The following is a 22,151-nucleotide window of genomic DNA, read 5'->3' as shown; positions in this document are numbered from 1 at the left end:
CCATAACCAAGTGGCCGGCATAGTGTACAGGAACATCTGTGCCGAGTATAACCTGGAAGTCCCGAGGTCAAAATGGGAGATGCCCCCAATGACCGAGCTAAGATCCTGTGGGACTTCCAGATACAGACGGACAAAATGGTGGTGGCTAACCAACCGGACATAGTGGTGGTAGACAAACAGAAGAAGATGGCCGTAGTGATCGATGTAGCGGTTCCGAATGACAGCAATATCAGGAAGAAGGAACACGAGAAGCTGGAGAAATACCAAGGGCTCAGAGAAGAGCTCGAGAGGATGTGGAGGGTGAAGGTAACGGTGGTCCCCGTGGTAATCGGAGCACTAGGTGCGGTGACTCCCAAGCTAGGCGAGTGGCTCCAGCAGATCCCAGGAACAACATCGGAGATCTCTGTCCAGAAGAGCGCAGTCCTGGGAACAGCTAAGATACTGCGCAGGACCCTCAAGCTCCCAGGCCTCTGGTAGAGGACCCGAGCTTGAAGGATAAACTGCCCGCAGGGGTGTGCTGGGTGTTTTTTATATATATATATATATATATATATATATATATATATATATATATATCTTTATTGTGATTCTCCTACTTCCAAATAATCCAGTTTTTGGCTAGGCATTGGCATGCCTGGGAATCTCCATAAAGGAAGTTATGTTATTACAGTTTTTTTTTTTAATTCAGCTCCCTAAACAGTTTGCAAAGTTTGAAATTAGCACCTAATAAACTAAGTGCCAGTATAGTCTTTTCCTTAACGAAAAGAGAATAGACGCCTTTATTCTGCATTTGCAAGTATGGTATTTGTAGATATAATTTTAATGAGGCAGACGGCTAAATTAGCAAAACAAAACAAGAAATAACTTGCAAAAACTGGTTAAAGTCATGGATAATAACAGAGTAAAATAGCAGTTTTTAGGTTTCTAAACACTGTACATGTGAAGTTCTTGTGTGCTTGTGGGACCATTGTGATTGTAAAATTGTAATATGTATGTAATGATCTGCTTTTTAAATGACCGTCTCATTAAGTGTCAGCTTTTTTTGGATAAAAATTTAGAGTTTGTTAAAAGTTATTATAAAAAATCAATAATAATAATTGAAAGAGCAGCGCTCTTTAGCACCACTGCTGGAGAGAGATTACTCATTGTGACTGATTTACCTCACCTGAAACCAAAGAGCTTGTTACACAGCCATCAATTTAAAAGTCATGTGATGTGTTTCTAGAGGTTTTACGGTACAATTAGTCATGCAAGGGATCTGTAAACATCTGAATCTTGATCTCAATCAGATCACTTTTTGTGTGATTTCCCGGAGCATCGCTCACACTTCTGCATCTTGTGTCATGCAGCTCTTTCTTTTTGGCACACTGTAACCAGCTGCTCCGAGCTCTGCCAGTCAACCGAGAAATGAATGTGGAAATGGTAATTTCACTGTGAGCCTGTTGAACTCATGATAAGAATGATGTGCAAGTCGTCAGTGGCGTCCCGCTTAACTATATTAGGTTGATGCTGGCATTTCCTCCAGTTTGGGAAATCACTACTGTTTTTCCTATGACTGCATCTCTTTTTTTCCCTTCCATAGTCCAAACATGTGATTCTGACCAGGCGTACTAGAGTCTTAGACGCCTTGTATGATTGACGTAATGTAACACACGATACTTTACCACTACTGAATGTAGAGAAAGTTAGGATCTTGGGCTTATGTTCTCTAGGAATCGACTAAGGAGCGAATGACACACAGCTAAAAGAACAGTAAACATTTATTCAAAAACAAAAACAGTCATTCAACAGTTCACAACAGTTCCAATAGTCCATATTTGTCAGTCTGTGTATTCAGTTTTAGAGTTCAGAGTTCTTTTCAGTCTTTTCAGTTCAGGTGTGTGTGTATAGTGTTAATGTTAGTAGTACTACCCGGGTAGTGTATTGTTCTGAGATTTCATAAGCTTATCTGTCAAGAAGTAACCCAGTTGTCACTTCTAAGTAGGCTGGAAACCTTTCCTGCATCGCAGCTGGGGATCTGGAATCCTGGCTCGCAACTTTAGACTCCAACAAAAAAAAAAACAACCTGCACAGGGCAGTGAACATATTTTACATGAATATCATATAACAACTTAATTAACACTAGTGACCAAAGGCCCCTCACTCTTTGTATATAACGACTTAATGCAATCAATAATAAAATTAATCAAAGAACCTTGAAACAATTACTACATCATACAAATTTAACTCAAATCTCATATTTTGTGAACAGCAGTCACATTAATCCAATGAATTGAGAGAATGTACATTACTGATGCACGAGGAAAGTGCAAAACGTGGTCGCAGTACTATTTAGCCAAAGACTGCTCATATTTATCATCTCATTACAATAAATAAAACTTAACTACTAGCTTCCAAAGAAATATTTCCAATTGGTTTAAAACATTCACAAGTGAAGAAATAAAAGGATAATACAGCACTTAAAGGGAACACATGAAATTTACATTACACTAAGCTAATTATTAGCTAACGATTAGCTTGCTATGCTAGCGCAGTTAGTCAGCTCACCGGAAATGAATAAAAACCACAAAAACAGAGGTACATCGGCATCAACAAAAAGTGTTTCCCAACAAGCTGAAGAGTAAAATCCAATTTGTCTTCACACATAACCTTTTTCTTGAGCAAGAATTAAAGAAAAACTCGGTGAGTAGCTCCGACCAACATACGTAGCCTTAGCGCTATTCTCCTTCTCTATCTACTCAAGTTCACAAGCACTAAACAATCTCATAGTGCCAGCTATTGACATTCTTTGGGAACAGCAGTTCATTTTCTTTTTTTTTAATTATATTTTTATTGAAGAAAAAAAAAGGGACTTGTTACAATAAAGTGCATTGACATTATTTAGTCAAAAAAAGAGAAAAGAAAAAAAAAACCTTTTTCTTAGTCCTTTTGTTTTACATTCTGATAGCAAAAAAAAAATAAAATTAACTCATTGGCTTCACAATATGTTACATAATGCAACATGTTTAACTTATTTACAAAGAATACATTAGGTACATATTATGAAGTTGAGGGTCAACCTGACATGGTACGATACATGGGAGATACACCAAGATACACCAATTCAGGGCTGGTCTTACCTAAATTCAGGGCGGATGGGGGACACAAAGCTAATCCATTTATTCCATATTTTGTAGAATTTGTCTTTCCGAATTTTTAAAAAGAATGCCAATTTTTCCATTTTAAATATTTCGAAAACCACATTAAACCAATCCTCAAGTGTTGGCGGAGTTGGATTTAACCACTTTCTGGTTATTGAGTTTATGCTGGCCGCTAATAGCGCTTGTAAGATTTCTGTGTCCCCTCCCCGGACCGAGCCAGCAACCAAGCCCAAGTACAAATTTATAAAATTGATGTCAAATTTTATCTTAAAAACCTCACACAAAGTTTTATGAATTCCCAGCCAGTAATTTTTTAAGTTAGGGCAGTCCCAAAAGATATGATAATGATGTGCCTCTTCTGATCCACATCTTCTCCAGCATTCTGCTGTCCGATTTTTATATTTAGTTTGATGAGGGGTTTTGAAAAATCTAATAATGTTCTTCCAACAGTGGTCTCTCCAAGAGAGTACCAATGAAAATTACAAATCCTCTCCCAGTTCTCGTTTGTTATACCCATCCCCGATTCCAATTCCCATTTAATCTTAACATTTTGAGTAGTATCCTTCCTTGCTTGAAGGAGCACATCATATAGTTTGGAAATTGCCTTTCTCAGAGAACTATCATATATGCTAATTTAACTATCTTAAAAATTTCTGACTCAACCATATTTGGGTTTGGGATATTGCAGTGTTTATTAAAGTAATCTCTTATTTGAAGAAACCTGAAGAAATCTACTTGTCTTAAGCCATTTCTTATTTGTAAAGACTGGAAACTCTGTAGTGTCCCTTTATGTGTGAAGGAATGGAATGTTGTTAGTCCACTCTCTATCCAGGACTGAAATCTATTATCACTTTCATTTGGTTCAAAATCTGTGTCATAAGCACACCATCTAAATACTTTTAGTATTCGTTCACTGCCACATATTTTAGTCACTTTATTCCATATTTTTAAAGTGTGGCTAATCCATGGTCCTTTATCTTCTAAACAGTCTGCCAATTTTTTATCCGCAATTGAGGCTTGTAGTTGGAATTTAGGGGTTGTATTGAATTCTATGTATTTCCACTTAGCTTTCAAGTTCGGGTTACACCATTGCAGCAGGGGGATGACCTGAGATGCATAATAGTAGTATTGTAAGCATGGGAGCATTGCCCCCCCTTTTGCCTTGTTTAACTGTAAAGATCTAAATTTAATTCTTGGTTTTTTCCCATGCCAAATAAAGCGCGAAATCCATTTGTCCCATTCCCCAAACTGTGTTTGACTTACTTCAACAGGCAAAGTTCTAAATAAATAGAGGAGTCTTGGGAGTACGTTCATTTTCACTGCTAATATCCTTGAATTTAAATTTAAGAAAGGCACCAGTGCAGTTCATTTTCATGAGGCAAATTTTAGGTGGCTTACAGTAACTTTTTTTTTTTTTTGTACAGATGCCACATTTTCTCTTTATCTTTGCAATGAGCAGATGGGAATGTTTATTCCACTGTTTGTTTGGACTCTTTCGCTAGTAAAAATATCTATCCTCCAGTACCACCAGGACTGTGGTAACTGGTGTGCATAATTATTAGGCAACGTCCTTTCCTTTGGCAAAATGGGTCAAAAGAAGGACTTGACAGGCTCAGAAAAGTCAAAAATAGTGAGATATCTTGCAGAGGGATGCAGCAGTCTCAAAATTGCAAAGCTTCTGAAGCGTGATCATCGAACAATCAAGCGTTTCATTCAAAATAGTCAACAGGGTCGCAAGAAGCGTGTGGAAAAACCAAGGCGCAAAATAACTGCCCATGAACTGAGAAAAGTCAAGCGTGCAGCTGCCAAGATGCCACTTGCCACCAGTTTGGCCATATTTCAGAGCTGCAACATCACTGGAGTGCCCAAAAGCACAAGGTGTGCAATACTCAGAGACATGGCCAAGGTAAGAAAGGCTGAAAGACGACCACCACTGAACAAGACACACAAGCTGAAACGTCAAGACTGGGCCAAGAAATATCTCAAGACTGGTTTTTCTAAGGTTTTATGGACTGATGAAATGAGAGTGAGTCTTGATGGGCCAGATGGATGGGCCCGTGGCTGGATTGGTAAAGGGCAGAGAGCTCCAGTCCGACTCAGACGCCAGCAAGGTGGAGGTGGAGTACTGGTTTGGGCTGGTATCATCAAAGATGAGCTTGTGGGGCCTTTTCGGGTTGAGGATGGAGTAAAGCTCAACTCCCAGTCCTACTGCCAGTTTCTGGAAGACACCTTCTTCAAGCAGTGGTACAGGAAGAAGTCTGCATCCTTCAAGCAAAACATGATTTTCATGCAGGACAATGCTCCATCACACGCGTCCAAGTACTCCACAGCGTGGCTGCAAGAAAGGGTATAAAAGAAGAAGAACTAATGACATGGCCTCCTTGTTCACCTGATCTGAACCCCATTGAGAACCTGTGGTTCATCATCAAATGTGAGATTTACAAGGAGGGAAAACAGTACACCTCTCTGAACAGTGTCTGGGAGGCTGTGGTTGCTGCTGCACGCAATGTTGATGGTGAACAGATCAAAACACTGACAGAATCCATGGATGGCAGGCTTTTGAGTGTCCTTGCAAAGAAAGGTGGCTATATTGGTCGCTGATTTGTTTTTGTTTTGTTTTGGAATGTCAGAAACGTATATTTGTGAATGTGGAGATGTTATATTGGTGTCACTGGTAAAAATAAATAATTGAAATGGGTATATATTTGTTTTTTGTTAAATTGCCTAATAATTATGCACAGTAATAGTCACCTGCACACACGGATATCCCCCTAAAATAGCTAAAACTAAAAACAAACTAAAAACTACTTCCAAAAACATTCAGCTTTGATATTAATGAGTTTTTTGGGTTCATTGAGAACATGGTTGTTGTTCAATAATAACATTATTCCTCAAAAATACAACTTGCCTAATAATTCTGCACTCCCTGTATAGCATATGCAATAATACTTCATATTTTAAAAGGTTTGTTTGGGTTGGTCACTCATGTTTAGATTCTGTGATTGGGTTACCAGTGGACAGCCTTACTTATTTTGCTTTGGCCAGTTTTGCTTATCTTGTTTTTTTGTTTTTTGTTTTTTGCTTTGGCCCTACCTTCATGTGTTTTAACTACCAGCTGGCCTGGTTCTTATTGTCCTTGACCCTTGTCCTGGATTGCTGTTGACTGATTTCAAGATTTACTCACCGTTGGAGTGCAACTCCAACCAGGACTTAGAGCAGATAGAAAAGTGCTAAAGCTCTCTGAGACTGCAGAACAAGGAGCTGCAGTCCAAGCTTCCTGGAGATGGGGCTTGTATTGATTCATTATGTGTAAACAAAAATACATTAAATAAATAAAAAAAATGCTCAAATCTATGCAGAAACATTTATTTCTTCATTTGAGAAAACGTGCGCTTCCTTACGCAGCACAGGCAAACACTTGTACCCTGACAGTCTCCTTTATAAATACAATCATTATTTCTACTTGTTAAAAATCTAACGTATAAGCAGCAGTGATCTCTCAGCCTGTATAGTTTGTACACAGGGCCAAAGGAAACTCATTTTATTGGTTATTTTATTTTAAGAAGCCACACCCACATATTTATAGCTGTGCTCACGTTCAAATCTCACACCCTTTCTGTCTCTCCCACCGCATCACTGAGTCATCATACATTGCTCGTGCTGAGTCACTTCTTATCGGCAGAGAAACACAAAAAAATGCGAAACACTATCTGTAAGAAAGTTACCGTACCCACCTGCGCTGATTCATCCAAACAGTTGCCACAGCCAGGAGATTCCCTAAAACAGTGAGTAGAGTTTGGTTTCATCACGTGTCACCTTAAATACCTTACAGGTGTGTGGGCACGTCAAGCACGAGACAACACTTACTGTGTGAAATATTTATATTCTTTTTTTTTTTTTAAATTTTTTGCTAAATATGTTAAATTAGGTCATTCTGATTGGTTCCTTTTTTTTTTTTTTTTCTTTCTTTCCTAGATGGATGATATTTTGTGTTCTCCTTGTTGTGCAGGAATATGTTCGAGGACTGTGCGACCCAGAACTGCAGAAAGAAGAGCGGTACCCGGTAGATATGCACTGTATCTTTGCTGGCGCCAGGGGCCTTTTTTTGGACAGGCTCATACGGGACACGAGCGCTGAAGTTCTGGTGCAAGAGCCGGGCTGCCTGCGGCTGTTGGGTCGGGCTGAGCCCGTGGTGATGGCTCAAAGCAGAGTTCAGCAGTTTGTAGCACTGTTCCAAGTACGAGTCTTGTTATCAGACATAGTTTCATTCTGATTCTGTAGTAGTTACGTGACTCCGGGGGGGTCATTTATATTGTGGAAAGCTGATGAATAGTTGTAAATAAAATGTGAAGATTTAACAGTCATTTGAAATTATTTAAGAAGGAGTAGTCTACAGCATGTCATACCACACGCTCAAGTGTTTTTGTGTTTTGTCCAGGAGAAGCGAAGTCTACCATGTGACACAGAACCAACAGTAAAACGAGCATTCAAGTCCTTCGTGGAGGAAAGGGATGACAAGTACACTATGGAGCTCTTGCTGCTTCCCAGTGCGCTGAAGGAGGAGTTGCTGGGACTTGTTCACACCCCTACAAACACAAACACCTCTTCTCTGGTTAGTGTGAACATTTTCTGGCAGCACGTAGAGCATGACCACTGTGACCAAAGAGTTTTTGATGACAACTGCAAATTTCAAAGAGAATAAGCTGCTGTGGGTAGTTGAGATTGTAGCCTTGTGCTATAAGATTTAATACTAAGATTTTAAAAAGTTTTTCTGATGCATGACTGGTATTATTTTGTGTTCAACCACACCTCGACCCAAAAATATACCTCTGCATTCATTGATTTGGTGTAAGCAGCTTAAGTTTACAAACTGGTCTGAAAGTCAAGGTGGGAAGGTATGGTCAATAAGAAGAAAGTTAACTTTAAGGTCATGTGTAATAAAAGGCGTTTTTATAGTGTTATTATATTTTTATAAACTGTGTAGAATTAGCTGTTAATATCTGCTGACATTCTTCTATGTCCCAGCAACAAGATGCTTCCCAGCTTTACAAGTCAGTAAGAATTTCCCCCCGTTTTTACTTAGAAAACTGGTAAGCTATAGGCATTGAGCTAAAATCAGTCTCACCCCCTCACTGCTCACTTCCATTGTGAGTGTGAAGGGGAGATTTACTAACACAGATGCTAAACATACTGCCAGCCCTGGCTTTGGGTGGGTGGGTTATTCAAAGTGTTTTTGAGGGATAGGATCATTGTGAATCATGCATAGTAGTCCCCCATTAACCATGTCTCTTTGATATGTTTAGAGAAGCATAACTGGTGCTCTTAAACTTTCGTGATCATACTGCAGAATTACAAATTTGGATCTGCCACCAAAATGTTGAATTAGTTATTATTTTATATGAAGCTTGTTTTAGTTTTAAAAAATATGACTTCAGTGTGAATTATTTATTTATCAACAAGTTAAGAGCTTCATTGTACTTTTAGGTATTTAGAAATCATGTTTTACCAACGTATGAAGTAAGAGAGAAGTTGAAGAACAAGTTGAATGTTTTTGAAAGTCACACACTAAGTACAATCGAAGACGTCATTTCTGGCATCGGGAAGAAGAACCACGTAAAGCACACTGGAAAGTACAATAGGAACGTTGGCTATGGCAAGCATTCCAGTTTGAGAGGAACTTTTATTGTAGTTTCCTAACTGAGGCAACAACCACTGTGTTTCCTTCCCCAGACTCAGCTCAACCAGATGCTCCATCCAAGCATGTCGGAGGTTGACCAGGACCGCTCACAGAGCAGCACCCCTGTGACGGAGCTCTCCAACCGCATCCTGGACACTAGTTTTGAGGAGCGAGGGACCACGCCATCATCTCTTGGCGGAGGCAGTAAACCAGCAGGTGGAATCGGTTTAGGTCCCGAGGCAGTCCTGCATAACAGCAATCGGCCCACGCACAAGCGGCGTTCATCAGGCAGTGAGACGCGGGATACAAAGAGACAGTACTCTCTGGAGCGGAGGGAAGAGTCGCCGGAGAGAGCAAGAGAAAGGGAGCGACAGAGGGACAGAGAGGGCCGGGGGGGCGGTAGCAGCTGTAGATCCAAAACCCCCTCTGCTTCGTCGTCCCTCTCCTCCTCAGCGAAGGCAAATACCGTATCTGGGCCCATCATGCTGGACTCTGCTGAGGGTGTCTCGGATGAGGGAGAGGCAGTCAGCCCAGAAACCAACCTCCGCTGCTTGGTCAATTTTTTCAGGTAAAGTTCACACTAGTCAAATGTTTCCAAATGAATTCCTTGGATTTATATTAGAACTGTTTGGAATTATGGTGGTCATCTTTGGGGTCTAAAGACGACCACCATAATTTGAAACGTGGTCAGTTTTTCTTTGTTTTACATTACAGTAAGTCGAATATTACCTGGAATGAAGGATATTGTGATGGTTTTGTTTTATTGATTAAATTAACACACTCGTTGGAAGAATTATTGCTTATGAATATAATAATTAGTTGAAATCTTAATGAAGAATAGATTTTGTATTTGAACAGAGCTCACATATGCTTATGTACATATAAGAGACCTGCTGGTTGTTGTCCTGGTTGATGAAACATTAGGTCATGACCGTACGCATACAGTACAAAAATACATGTGGATGTTCAAATTAAAGTAATACAAAGGTTCAGTGATCCAGTTGAATCAGATCGAGTGGCTAACTGTTGAGTTTCACTGTGCAGTGTTCCTTAGTCATTTGTGGTGAGATCATAATCGACAATGACAATAAATAAATACTTGACTACTTGACTTGATAACAGAACGAGTCAACCTCACGTACCCTTTTCAGACACGCCCCCCTTTTCATTGATCTCTTAATGACTCCTGTCTGAATGTGCAATCCAGTCAGCTTTCCCTTAAAGCCGTGATGACTAGGTGGGACATAACATTTATACGTTACGTTCAACTCCATAATGTTTGAATGAAGAGAGGCAGACAGCATGTCTGGGACGAGGTCACGTTTAATGAGCCAATTTGGAAAGTTGTAGCTGAAAAGTTGATTCTGTTCACCTGGACGTTTTCAGTGGGAGAAACGTTTTGTCATCATCAGGTGACTTCTTCAGTCTCAGCTGACTGCAGGTTCCAATCTTATAAACAGTACATTTGCACAATGGCTGAAACCAGCCCACTGAAGGAACAAAGGGCTGGGAGGTCAGTTCCTTGATCATTAATATGCAAATTCTCATAACCATTGATCAACAACCACTGATCAAAGCTCATCCTGGGTGACTGAGCATGCATCAAGATGTATTACATGGCACTGGATTAGATTCAGGTTGGTAAGTTATCTTACCTCAGTAGACTCAGTAGGGTAGGGTAGAGGTCGGGGGTTCAAATACACCAAACAGCTACCCTGAGGCACCCCTGAGCAAGGTACCATCCCTACACACTGTTCCCTCGGCACTGGATTGGCTGCCCAGTGCTTCACTGAGTGAATGGGTTAAATAAAGGGAGTAATTTCCGTACAGGAGATTAATAAAGTATACAAAACAAAAAAAAAAACTCTACTGCTGAGCGGTTCGTCAGTATGAGCTGTGACAAGCATCGACAGAAAGGTGAGCCGTGTCTGAACGACACAATGAACCCAGTAATGTTACTTGATTTGTTTGAGTTTCTCTTGAACTGGAATTGAATGGCTCTCTTTACAGCCATTAAAGACAAGCGGATGCATTATAGCCACCAGTAATGTAACATGCTACAAAATCACATTTTCCCCAGAACCATGGGTTACCAGCAGGAAGTGGTGGAACGTGTTGTCAAGGCAACAGGACAGACGGAAGATACCTTCCTCGTCCTTGAGAAAATTGTGGAGGAAACTAAGCGTTGTGAAGAGAGCTTGAAAGGAGGGGAAAAAGAAAGAAGACTAAACTCTGTGCGTACCTCAGACGCTCGCTCTTCATCGTCATCCGTCTCTACAGCCTCCTGCTTCAGAGAGGAGCTCGAGCTGAGCAGGCTGTCGGCGGACCCAGGGAGATCTAAAGAGAACATCAAGCCCAACCAGTATGGAAGCAGCAGTAATGGGCTTGGGCACAGGAGGCAGTGCAGCGGCAGCGAAACAAGCACTCAGCAGGTACTTGACAACTTACAATAACTCACTTCAGCTTTACTTCTTTGTCTCACAGAGACAGACATAGAGCCAAAGGTCTAGCTGTAGCGTGCGATCCTGTCTTCACATGTACATCTTCTATATTATTCTCTCTGCTTCTTATTATCTTTCATCTTGTTCTCTGATACCTTCACCTGAGATAACCTCTGATATCTTATCAGATACGATGCCTTTTTTAACCGTGGCGAGGCGTTGTACACGTGCTAAACTTTGATTCGAACCTCATTTCAGGCGATCACTATTAAGAGGAGCTCGAGCGCTCAAGGAGGAGCAGGAAACTATGAGGTTATTACCATTGATGACGATGAAGACATCATCCCCACTGATACCAAAGCGGCAGACAGAATGTCTCGGATGATCACGGTGGCGCACCTCAACGCACAGTCGGGTTCCAGAACCGACTATTTGGCACGAGGAGGCGGAGGCATCCCGCAGAGGGACTACTTGTCCCGAGGTGGGACTCAGACTTTGGGGGGATCGGTGAAGGTCGAGACCGTAACGGCACTGCGCAGCACGCCTCAGTGGCTGACTGCCACCACTGCATCCCTGGCTTCAACCACCAGTGTAGGTATTGCCCCAGTGTTCAGTCAAAAATGGTGTGTGTGAAGTTTTCTGTGTAACAGGTGGCACTTTGAGGTAGCATTTTGTGCAGTGTCTGTTGTCTTTTCACACACACGACAAAGCTGGGAATGAGCAGTTATTTTAAACGCAGCACGCGCCCGGACAGCTGCGTCTGGTGGATTTATAACATCAGTGACATCACGGTCTCTTTGTCTCGTCCTCGTCAGTCAGCTCAGCCCATCGCCCGACCCTCAGCCTCTTCCTATCAGACAATCAGCCACACGGGGTTCCACGGGGCAGCAGCACGGACGCCTCCCACAAATGACCCGCCGGCCCCACCAGTAACTGGCTTGGCTCGTTTCCATCAGTCGCTGAGGACTCCCTACAAACTGAACCTGCCAAACGAGCCGGGACGCCCAGACCTCAGACACATCATCATAGACGGCAGCAACGTGGCTATGGCGTGAGTGTAAAAAGAAATTTATACTGAAAAGTCTGGCCTTTTCATACCAAGTAAGATATTCACATTCAGTAAAAACTTTATATAAGAAAACTACTGTTATAGTTTCAGATCCCTCTCATCTGTCGGAGAGTTATTATAAAAGGCACAAAGCTCTTCAGCTAACATCGTTTAAATATAGGTTGTATAAAATGTCTTTTTTTTCCAAGGTTAGTTAACAAATTGGATGTTTTTTATGTGTTGATGCGTACACCTGAGCTCCAAGCGGGGTATTTAAAAAAAACCACCGTGTCCGTTTTTCACAGGACGCCTCACCATCCTGTGACAAACACGTTTCAGCAGTTTGTAGCTTGTTGTCTTTAGCAGCAGTTCAGCTCAGTCAGGTTTGTGCTCATTTTTTCATGCACCGCTCTCTTAAGGTCCCACAAACAGCCGTTTTTTGGTTCGGCTTTGCTGCTGTGCTTGAGATCAGTGTCCTGTTGCGTGACATTTCAGCAAAGCGTTGGCTGTTGCCCAGATGGCTTCACTCTATATACTTTGGTATATAGAGGAGTTCATGGTCAAGTGCAATAAGGTTTCCAGGTGCTGTGGCAGCAAAGCAAACCTGATTATCAGCCCTCCACCGCTTTTCTTAGCTGTTGCTGTGAGGTGTTTGTGCTAATTTGCAGCTTTTGGTTTTCTCCAAACGTGGTGCTGTGCATCATCTCCACTTTAGTCTCATGTGTCCAATGGACTTTGTTCCTGACATCTTGGTAATCATGTTGGTTCAGCTTAGATGATGCAGAATATGAGCTTGAATATGAAAAAAAGACAAATATACATATTTGTATGCCAGGATTATCCACAAGGTACCATCAAGTACAAAGCTGTGCATGACTCGGGGAATCAGAAGATTTACCAGATGCTTCTTGTTGTAGCTGCAGCATTTTCAGGGCTGTCTGTCTGAATCCCCATCTGCTCCTCTGACCATTATAAATAAGAGATGAGAGCAGAGTGTTAGTCATTTCTTTCAGAGCGAGCATTTCTTAATCATGGCTGTAAGGACAGGATGTTGTAAGTCGCTTGATGACAAATATAATATGTGTTTTGATTGGTGTCACTTCCCGCGCCTGATTTTCTCGTACCACATTTTTCCTTTTTACTAACGAAGCTATCCACCTTCCCATCATCATCATCATCAGTTAAGGTCACACCATCTCTGTCACACAATACCATCTGTTGAAGCGCGTAGGTCGCAGCTACAACTGTTGTGTAGGTGTACCAAAACCTTGCCCACGCAGTCACATACTGTTATTAGTCATCATATTTGCGAGTGATTTCACGTGTGTGTGTGTGATTGACGGAGCGAAAGCACGTGTAACGGCACAATATTGATGATGTGTGGGGGTGAAACCGTGGGGGTGTTTTTGAGAAGAAAGGCCCTTTCTAGTAAAAAATCTGTATGTTTCTTTCTGATTATTGGATAGGACATTCTTTATGTGTGTAACACAAATTATTGTCTTTCCTCTGTGCTCGCACTCTTCCACCCAGATGACCCTCTCCTGCCCTCTCATTTTTGCAGCTACTTCCTTTGATGTTCTTACTTCATCGTCCCTCCTTACCAGAAGTATGTCTAAAGGAAACACACAAGTCAGCACTGTGACTCAGTTTTGATCATTATTGTATCTACACAACGCAAAGTGAGCCAAAATCAATGCAGTCGCTTTCCTGTACAGACACAGGAAGAGATTTTCTTGTATATTTATTGAAATAATAACACCTGCCTTAAATGACTGCAGTAATTTGAGTTTCAGGGATGAAGGCAATGATCCTGAAGGAGGTTATTGGGTTATGTAAAGTTTTGAAATGTGTTCCCTTGTCAGGTTTGCTCGGTGATTTTTAGATTGCATAAGCTCTTCCTGCTGTGTTCTCATTCATCACTTTCTCTATCAGCGGCGAGTGGAACTCCCCCTGACTTTGCACTTTAGGCTCTGACCACAAGCTGAAGTTTATCTTGTTGTGCAGTGTCCGTGTGCGCTCTCTGCCTCGACTCTGTGCATCTGCAAGACGTCTGAGTCGATGGGTTTATCAGCTTTGAGCGTCCGCCCGAGTATGACGAGCCATGTTGTGAAATACGGGGCACTTTCTCACAGCGTTATTACAAGAATGATATTACTGAGATATTAATAAGAATATTATAATGGCACCATTACATTAAGAATTCAGGTAGACATCAAATTTCATAGTGAAAAGTTTCCATTTCACAGTTCTCGTGTTTTAAGGAACTCGCTCTGTGAAGTCTCTACAGTCAAAGATGAATTATCACGTCGATGTTAAAAACAGTTCTGCTTGGTTTTTGGCAGAGTGTATACAGACGGATGTCGTTGCCACTTTCTACCTTTAGCTTGTTGCATCATTATTTTATCTGTTTATTTATTTTTGGTCAGACTTGTGTCACTTTTCCATGTGTGAAGCACTTTAAGGAACTGCTAAGGTTTTAAACGCTGTATGAAGAGTGTGGAGCAGCTGACCAGGATGTGAGCTGGTCATCTCTGCTTTAACTGCAGCACATGTAAGACTAGATTTTTGAACACCATAGTAACTCCGTATACAGGGAAGTAGGCAGGGCAGACAAAACCGGAATTCACATGATGGGGAAAAAAAAAGAATGAACAGAAGCTTCATTCATAAAGCAGCATTTTATTATTTCCTCAAGAACATCAGCTTTCCAAAACAGAAATCTGCAGTTCCAGTCTAGTTTTCCCTGTTTCGTAGTTTATTAGCTGCCGTTTTAGTTGTACATTCAGTTCTTAGTGAAGAAAAGGGGAACTTGTGCCGGTCTGTTTTTGTATATCAAACAGGGGTCACAGAAGCCTTAAAATCTTACAGTAGTAGTGTATAACATTTCCTCTGAAAATAACCATGTGCACAAGATTTCCCCCAAACATAAAAATCCATTGAAGGGCTGTCAGCGTTGGCGTGTGTGCCGTTTCTCCTGAGGTGGTGATTGTTGAGGTGTATGAATGACGCAGGATTAGATTTCACTCAGAAACCTGAGACCACTGAACAAAGTGCCAATAAGGCCAAATACTTAAAAATACCTCCGTGGCTGATGAGATTTTTGTGTCTGTGGATTTCAGCGAGAGAAGCCAACTTCCTGCTGCTGTCAGGGAGTTTCTCATGTCTGCTGCCGTGCGCTGCTTTTGTTGTTCTGTGGTTTTCTGCGTCCTAGCGACCGATGTTGTATTACAGCTATCTGACGTGCGCATATGGAGGTCGTGCACGTCATCGACAACAATCTGGGTCAGCTGACGTTGCGCCCTGTATCGTGTATTTGTTTGGTTTATTAACGAACTCCCGGGTTTTGCCCACACATCACGTTGAATGTGTTTACATGTGTTCAGTGTTTGTGCTTATTGCCTTATTTTTTGGGGGGGGGGTTCTGAAGTGTTTCCAAGGTTCCCGTTCCTTTAGTTGACTCTAGATCCTAGTCCTGTGCACATGTTCACTCTTATTTCTCTCTGTGCTTTCAATCCATTTTTTGAATGCTCGTGGAGGGAACAAGGAGCATCTGTAGTTTAATTTGTGGCACTTCCTCACAAGTGGACAGCCTTATCCCTGAGCCTTATTACTGTCCATTACTTCTGTTTTTATGGGTTTTTAGGAGTTGTCTTCTCCAGTTAACTGTGTCCTCCTTCTTCTCGTCCTCACTTCTGCAGTCATGGCCTTCATCGGTTCTTCTCCTGCCGTGGTATAGCACTAGCAGTGGAGACATTTTGGAAGAGAGGACACAGGGAAATCACAGTCTTTGTCCCCCAGTGGCGTCAAAAGAGGGATCGACTAACAACAGGTACGACAGGTCTATACAGGCCAGTCTTCATATGTGTATTAAAATATTTTAACGGAGTGTCTGTTTGTCTTTCCTTTGGTCCTTTGTTGTCTTGGAGACACAGCCACAAAAAAGCATCAGCAGGCTTGTGATTGTTCCCGTGGGTATTTGATTTATTTACAGTTCATTCACTTGTGATAAATCAATTATTCAAACGGGTTGCTTTAGTATCAATCGCCTCCGCCCTTTGCTCACTCCTCATGCCACTGCCATTCTCGTCCATACTCTTGTTATCTCTCGAATTGATTACTGTAACTCACTATTATTTGGCCTTACACAAAAATCCATTAACAAGCTGCAACGTGTCCTGAATTCTGGTGCCCGTATTATTACTAGGACTTCCTCTACCCACCACATCTCCCCAATCCTGAAGCAGCTTCACTGGCTCCCGGTTAAATTTCGCATCCATTTTAAAATAATCCTCTATACATTTAAGGCTATTCATTCTCTCTCTCCACCATACCTCTCCGATTTAGTACAGATGAACTTCCCATCCCGGTGCCTCAGATCTTCATCTTCTCTTTCTCTCTCTGTTACTTCCTGTCTGATTACAATGGGGGGGCGGGGCTTTTAGTTGCTCTGCCCCTCGACTCTGAAATTCCTTACCCCCTGACCTCAGAAATATTAGTTCATTCCCTCTTTTTAAGTCCACCCTCAAAACTCATCTGTTTAAAATTGCTTATGTTTAAACCTCTGTATGCTCTTAACTTTCATCTGTTGTGTATATTTCCAGTTTTTGTGTTTTTATCTGTTGTACAGTGTCCTTGGGTGCTTTGAAAGGCGCTATTTTTAAATAAAATGTATTATTATTAGTAGTAGTAGAAACACAAACATTTTTTTCTGCTGAAACTCTGTACTTAACACAGCTGAAGGTCATATCAGCAGCAGTACTTCTGGAGCAGCTGTTTGGGTTTTTGTCTTGCGGGTCATTGTGTACGGGAACCAAACAAACCTGTTTAGTACACATGTGTGTGTGTTCACTTTGTCGTCATTGTTTTTACTGACACAGCCGGCGGTGTTTTCTTACAGAGCAACATTTTCTAAACCAGCTAGAAGACCTGAGGCTGCTCTCTTTCACCCCCTCCAGGGAAGTCTGTGGCCAGAGGATATCTTCACACGATGACAGGTACACCCTGAAAACACTTCATATCTAAGGGCACAGAGACTGATGGACAAAGACCGAATAACTGAATCGCTCAGTTGTTGAAGGTTCCCTTGTGTGTGTTCGCTCCCAGACTCACCCTGCTGACCTTCATCTGTACTGTATCTTTCTAATAGATGACTAGAAGATACATATGCAGATATATGATGATTCTATGATGATGTTTTGAAGCCCAGATCATTCATCATAAAACTGACCAGCACCTTCTCCACATACAATATTTTTGAACACGAGGAAAATCCTGAGTGTCCTTTTTTTTTTCTCCCCGTCAGATTCATGCTCCACCTAGCAGAAAAAACAGACGGGATCATTGTAACCAATGACAACCTGAGGGATTTCGTCGACACCTCGGACACCTGGCGTAGGATCATTAGAGAGAGGTGATTGTTGTGTATACAGCTCAGTGAGTCATTCACTTACGTGCTGCATTACCTAACATGGCACTGGAAAGTCCACACAGGAGCAATGTTAAGATTGAAGTTCTATTTAAAACCATTTTATTTACATTTACTATCAATCAGCGAGTCCTTTATAGGAAAAGGAACCTGAGAATTCATGTGTGTGCAGGAAACTAAACAGGTACAGCATTTTTAAGTGTGTCACCAATCAAAAGATCCAGTTTTGGTGACTAATAGTGAATAATGCATTTTATTACTCCTTAATGAGAATTTCATATTGCTACATCAGTTAAAGCAACATATTTAATTTGGCTAAGAGATGTCTTTAAATGATTTTTGAACACCCACATCGTGTCCTTCACATGTTTTTTGACACGCAGGAGAACCGTTGAAAAAGTATTGAGGAAAATAAATCCGTTGATATCAACCATTCATACTCTGCTGTATCTGCAGGGAGTGTTGTAAACCACTCAGACTTACTTATATGGTGATGAATACAGAAATTACTCTCAGCGCATCTAGTATGCCGATATATTTACAGTTAAGGCTACAATAAAATAAATGCAAACTGAATAAATATATTGAAACTTTATATACATCGCTGATGACAAAGAGTGTTTGTATTGAAAGTAGCTGTGTAACATTTTCCATGACTTCTATCATACGGTGCTCCACCAGAGCCCATATGAAGGGCTAAATGTATGAGACTGTGGGATTGTGTCGCCCCCTGTTGGTCAGTGTCTCGGATAAAGACCCCCTTTGCACAGGAAACCACTGTGCAAGTTGGTCTGACGCCATCCGGTGCTGCTGTCATGGGTTAATTCCTGGTTGTGACTGCTTTACACAGAGAGCGGCGTTCCCCCGTACACAAACTGTTTATTTAAGGCTGCTTTGTTCAGGCTGACTAGTTCAGCCTTCACCAGGGGTAAAATTAGCTTAGCTTATAATTCCATGACAACAATCTCGCATACTGTAAAGTTTTTATTTTTTTTTTTTTATCTCAAACTGGTTTAATAAACATGGTACTGGAGGGAGAGACTCATCACTGACTCTAACCAAATTTCTCATTTCCACATACCTGTAAACATACTGTGACTCAGTGTGGCATATTTCTTCATCAACAAACAACAAAGCTCTTAACATTTTTAAATAATTTTCACAGACTAATTCTTTTTAAAACTTTTTTTTTATTGGGGGAAAAACAGACATTTGTACCCAAATCAGTAGACTTTCATGGAAAATGCTGTTAATTTGTCAGCAACAATATTAAGTCATTTCTAGGAAGGTTTGAGCAAAGAACCTGAAAGCGTGTCTTCTTTTGTATTGTTCTGCATCGCCTGGATCTCCTGGTGCGTTGATGATCTTAACTCCAGAGTACTTTCCAGCTTTTGTAGTGATGTTAAAATTTCAAGAATAAAATGTAGTTATTCGAAATCAGCAATTGAACATGTAATATGTCAACAGTAAGAATGTAAAAGCCGCAGAAAAAACACAGTGTGGGTTCAGAAAGTGCCCACTAGAGTTTAAGAACAGTTGCTTGGACGTTACAGTTTGTGAATTTGTCCACTTTGACCAGCAGATTGCTTCAGTTTACTTTTGTGGAGGACCACTTCATGATCCCCGATGACCCTCTGGGAAAGAACGGACCTCACCTTGACATCTTCCTCCGTAAAGAAAGCTGGTGTGTGATGAAATACTGAGGCCTTGTCGGGTCAGTGTTGGTTATTGTGCTGTGCACTGCTCCTTCTTACACCCTCTCTTTCTCTTCCTGTCAGGAGAGCTCCGGGCACGCCTCCGCCTCTCAGACCCCCGGACCTCCGGCCTCCTTCACAGCAGCAGCCAGTTTACGTGCAAGCTGTTCACTCTGCCCCGCGGACCCCCACCTCCCTGACGGCCCACACCACTGCGCACTGGCCCCACTCTGGGCCCCCAGAATGGCACCCACCTCGCCGTTCTCCCTCACCCTCTCCCTCACCTCCGCCCCAGCGGTCGCCGGGGGAGACGTCAGAGCTGAAGAGAAAACTGTACGACATCTTCCCCGACCAGAAGCAGCGGATCGACCGCATCCTCAGCGACAACCCGTACATGAGAGACCTGAACGCCCTTTCTGGGTTGCTGCTCGGATAAAGAACTATCTCAGTTAAGACGATCAGCAGATATACACGCAGTGCATACACACGCAAGGATATATATAAAAATAATTTATTTTACCATCTCTTCCAGCTTGGAGGACTTTTTCTTTAATTGTTTTTATTTTTCATCGAGACTGATCGTCAAACTAGCTGCTACTGTTGAAACCCATCGTTTGGGACGATCTACTTTTTCTCTCCTTCACTTTCAGGTCGATAAAGATCGACAGCACCGGTGTCTGCGTCACCAAAATATTAAAAGTTACCACATTCGTCAAACAAGAAAAGTCTCTAGGTAATCATTTCTTTGTTTCTCGACAACAGTCCAGAGATTCCATGAATGTGGGACCAGCACTGGGCGCGCTCTTTTTGGACCATGGCACCAGCTCAGCGCATGACCGGTTTCCTCTCCTGAACTTTGCTGACTTCTTAATACAGACTCTCAGCTTGTTCTCCAGCTTTATGTTGAGACACGTGTGACGCTGGCAGGTTTTTGCATGTTTTGAAACTTTCAGCAAAGCATTTTTGTTCTTTTTCCACTGTCAAGCAGTACCAGGCTACAAAACCCAACATCGGTTTGTGCAGTTCGGAGTCGTTCAATATTAACATGGGAAGTTTAAAAGAACACTTTGTTTTCGTTTGCAGTGCATCTGTTGGAATTGCGTTTTAATTGAGACAGCAAGAATTTCAGGAAGCATGATGAGATCAGTCGGATGAAAGTATAAACAGTGAATAGAAATCCCCAAAAGCAGTAGCTGGTCAAAAGTTAAGCAGGAAATTACATCAAAGCTTCTGTTTTGGCAGCTGAGCACATCAAAGAAACACCCTTAGGCGTGCTCGTGGCCAACATTTAGAGGCTGTTGTTCACAAGCCGTTTCTCCGAGTTACGATACGTGTGCATATTCAAGCTGAATTTAAACAACTACCAAAAAACGTTTCTAGTTAATTTAACCAGCCCCTCCCAACTCTACCTTCCCAAACCCAGTTTTAGATGCTTTCCCCCTTCAAAGGTAGACCATTATAAACTGTTTTATGTAATCTCATTGGTGATTTTTCTTTTTCATATGATATTTGCAGAAAGTCCCTTCTCTCATAGTTCTGTGTTCTTTCTCAAAGCTGCACTTTATAAATGATCTCTGAAGAAAACCTGAATTTGCTGCTCTGATGATCTCTTCAAAGTGACGTTACTTCCCAAACTGACCCGCTCTGGGTTAAAAGTTTCTGTCTGCAGCCGACACGTGTCAGTTGTCTGACCTTGAATGGAAACAAACACTAAAACAGTTTAAACTTACCCTTTGAAAATTAATTTGCATTTAAAATGACGGATCATAAGTTTGCTCACAAACAGTGTTAAGAAGTTTAAGTTACAGATGTACCGCAATGAAGGCTGCAGCGGTTTCACCCTTACACACCCGGAACATACAAACACTTCATCTTGTGAGAAAAGAATCTCTGCACAAAAACTTCACAAGGTGTCAAAAATAACTTTTGTTTGTACTTGCCATGTTGTTATCGTAAGGATTACTGAAGGATTTCTTTTCTCTTGTATTATAATTCTTTTGTGTATATTGATTTCATTTTTGTAAATATGCACATTTTTGGCTACAGTGCACATATGGTTCTATGTATGTGGAAGAAGAATAAAATGCAGCATTCTCCATAGAAAAATGGGCAAACTCTGTTTTTTATCACGGGTTAAATTAAAGATGAACTCTTATGTCTGCTTACTTTAAATGTCTTAAATATTGTACAAGAAGGCTCATCGCCTCAAACACACTAGGAATGTGAGAAGTTTTTGAGAGATCTCTTTCAGGGTGATAACAGAGCGAAACCTAAACCCAGGTTGAAAATATTGTTTCAGTTGCTTTTAATGTATTTCAATTATGATATTTGTGTACTAAGAAAATTAAAAACGATTCTTTTTCTATAGCAACCACCCTGAGGAGGCACTGATTCTATTGCTTTTAAGACTGGGACAAATACCATATTTTTGTTACCTATCTATTCAGCCAATCATATGGCAACAATTCAATGCATTTAGGTATAGTCAGGATGGCCTGCTGAAGTTCCAACTGAGCATCAGAATGGGGAAGAACTGTGATTTTAAGCTGCTTTGTGGCATGGTTGTTGGTGCTAGACCGCCTGACCTTAATATTTTTCCTGTCTCACTGAGAATCGTCCGTAAGAAGAGAAAATATCCAGTCAGCGGGACAACGTCACACAGGGGGCCACTCTTGTCAGCTAAGAACAGGAAACTGATGAGAGAGAACAGGCCAATTCTGACTTGT

General features: G+C 41.5%; 1 protein-coding gene across 2 annotated transcripts in view; it reads left to right on the top strand.

Moving 5' to 3' along the window:
- n4bp1 (nedd4 binding protein 1) overlaps nt 1-21,799 on the top strand; it is a 29,252-nt gene extending 7,453 nt beyond the window's left edge. Inside the window, exons 2-12 of one of the 2 annotated variants that reach the window (XM_076885516.1) lie at nt 7,150-7,377; nt 7,579-7,752; nt 8,871-9,385; nt 10,898-11,249; nt 11,517-11,849; nt 12,074-12,309; nt 16,005-16,135; nt 17,204-17,300; nt 17,609-17,716; nt 19,311-19,415; nt 19,510-21,799. In XM_076885516.1, coding sequence (XP_076741631.1) covers nt 7,150-7,377; nt 7,579-7,752; nt 8,871-9,385; nt 10,898-11,249; nt 11,517-11,849; nt 12,074-12,309; nt 16,005-16,135; nt 17,204-17,300; nt 17,609-17,716; nt 19,311-19,415; nt 19,510-19,861 — 2,631 coding nt within the window. In that variant the 3' untranslated portion in view covers nt 19,862-21,799. The remainder of the gene's footprint in view (nt 1-7,149; nt 7,378-7,578; nt 7,753-8,870; nt 9,386-10,897; nt 11,250-11,516; nt 11,850-12,073; nt 12,310-16,004; nt 16,136-17,203; nt 17,301-17,608; nt 17,717-19,310; nt 19,416-19,509) is intronic. The other variant, XM_004576091.5, reaches the window with a different exon arrangement.
- Nucleotides 21,800-22,151: the final 352 nt, after the last annotated feature.

This window comes from Maylandia zebra, linkage group LG7 (assembly GCF_041146795.1).
Source record: "Maylandia zebra isolate NMK-2024a linkage group LG7, Mzebra_GT3a, whole genome shotgun sequence".
In the NCBI taxonomy this organism is placed as follows: domain Eukaryota; kingdom Metazoa; phylum Chordata; class Actinopteri; order Cichliformes; family Cichlidae; genus Maylandia; species Maylandia zebra.
The sequence above is the reverse complement of the archived record's forward strand: the minus strand, read 5'-3'. Positions and strand labels throughout refer to the sequence as shown.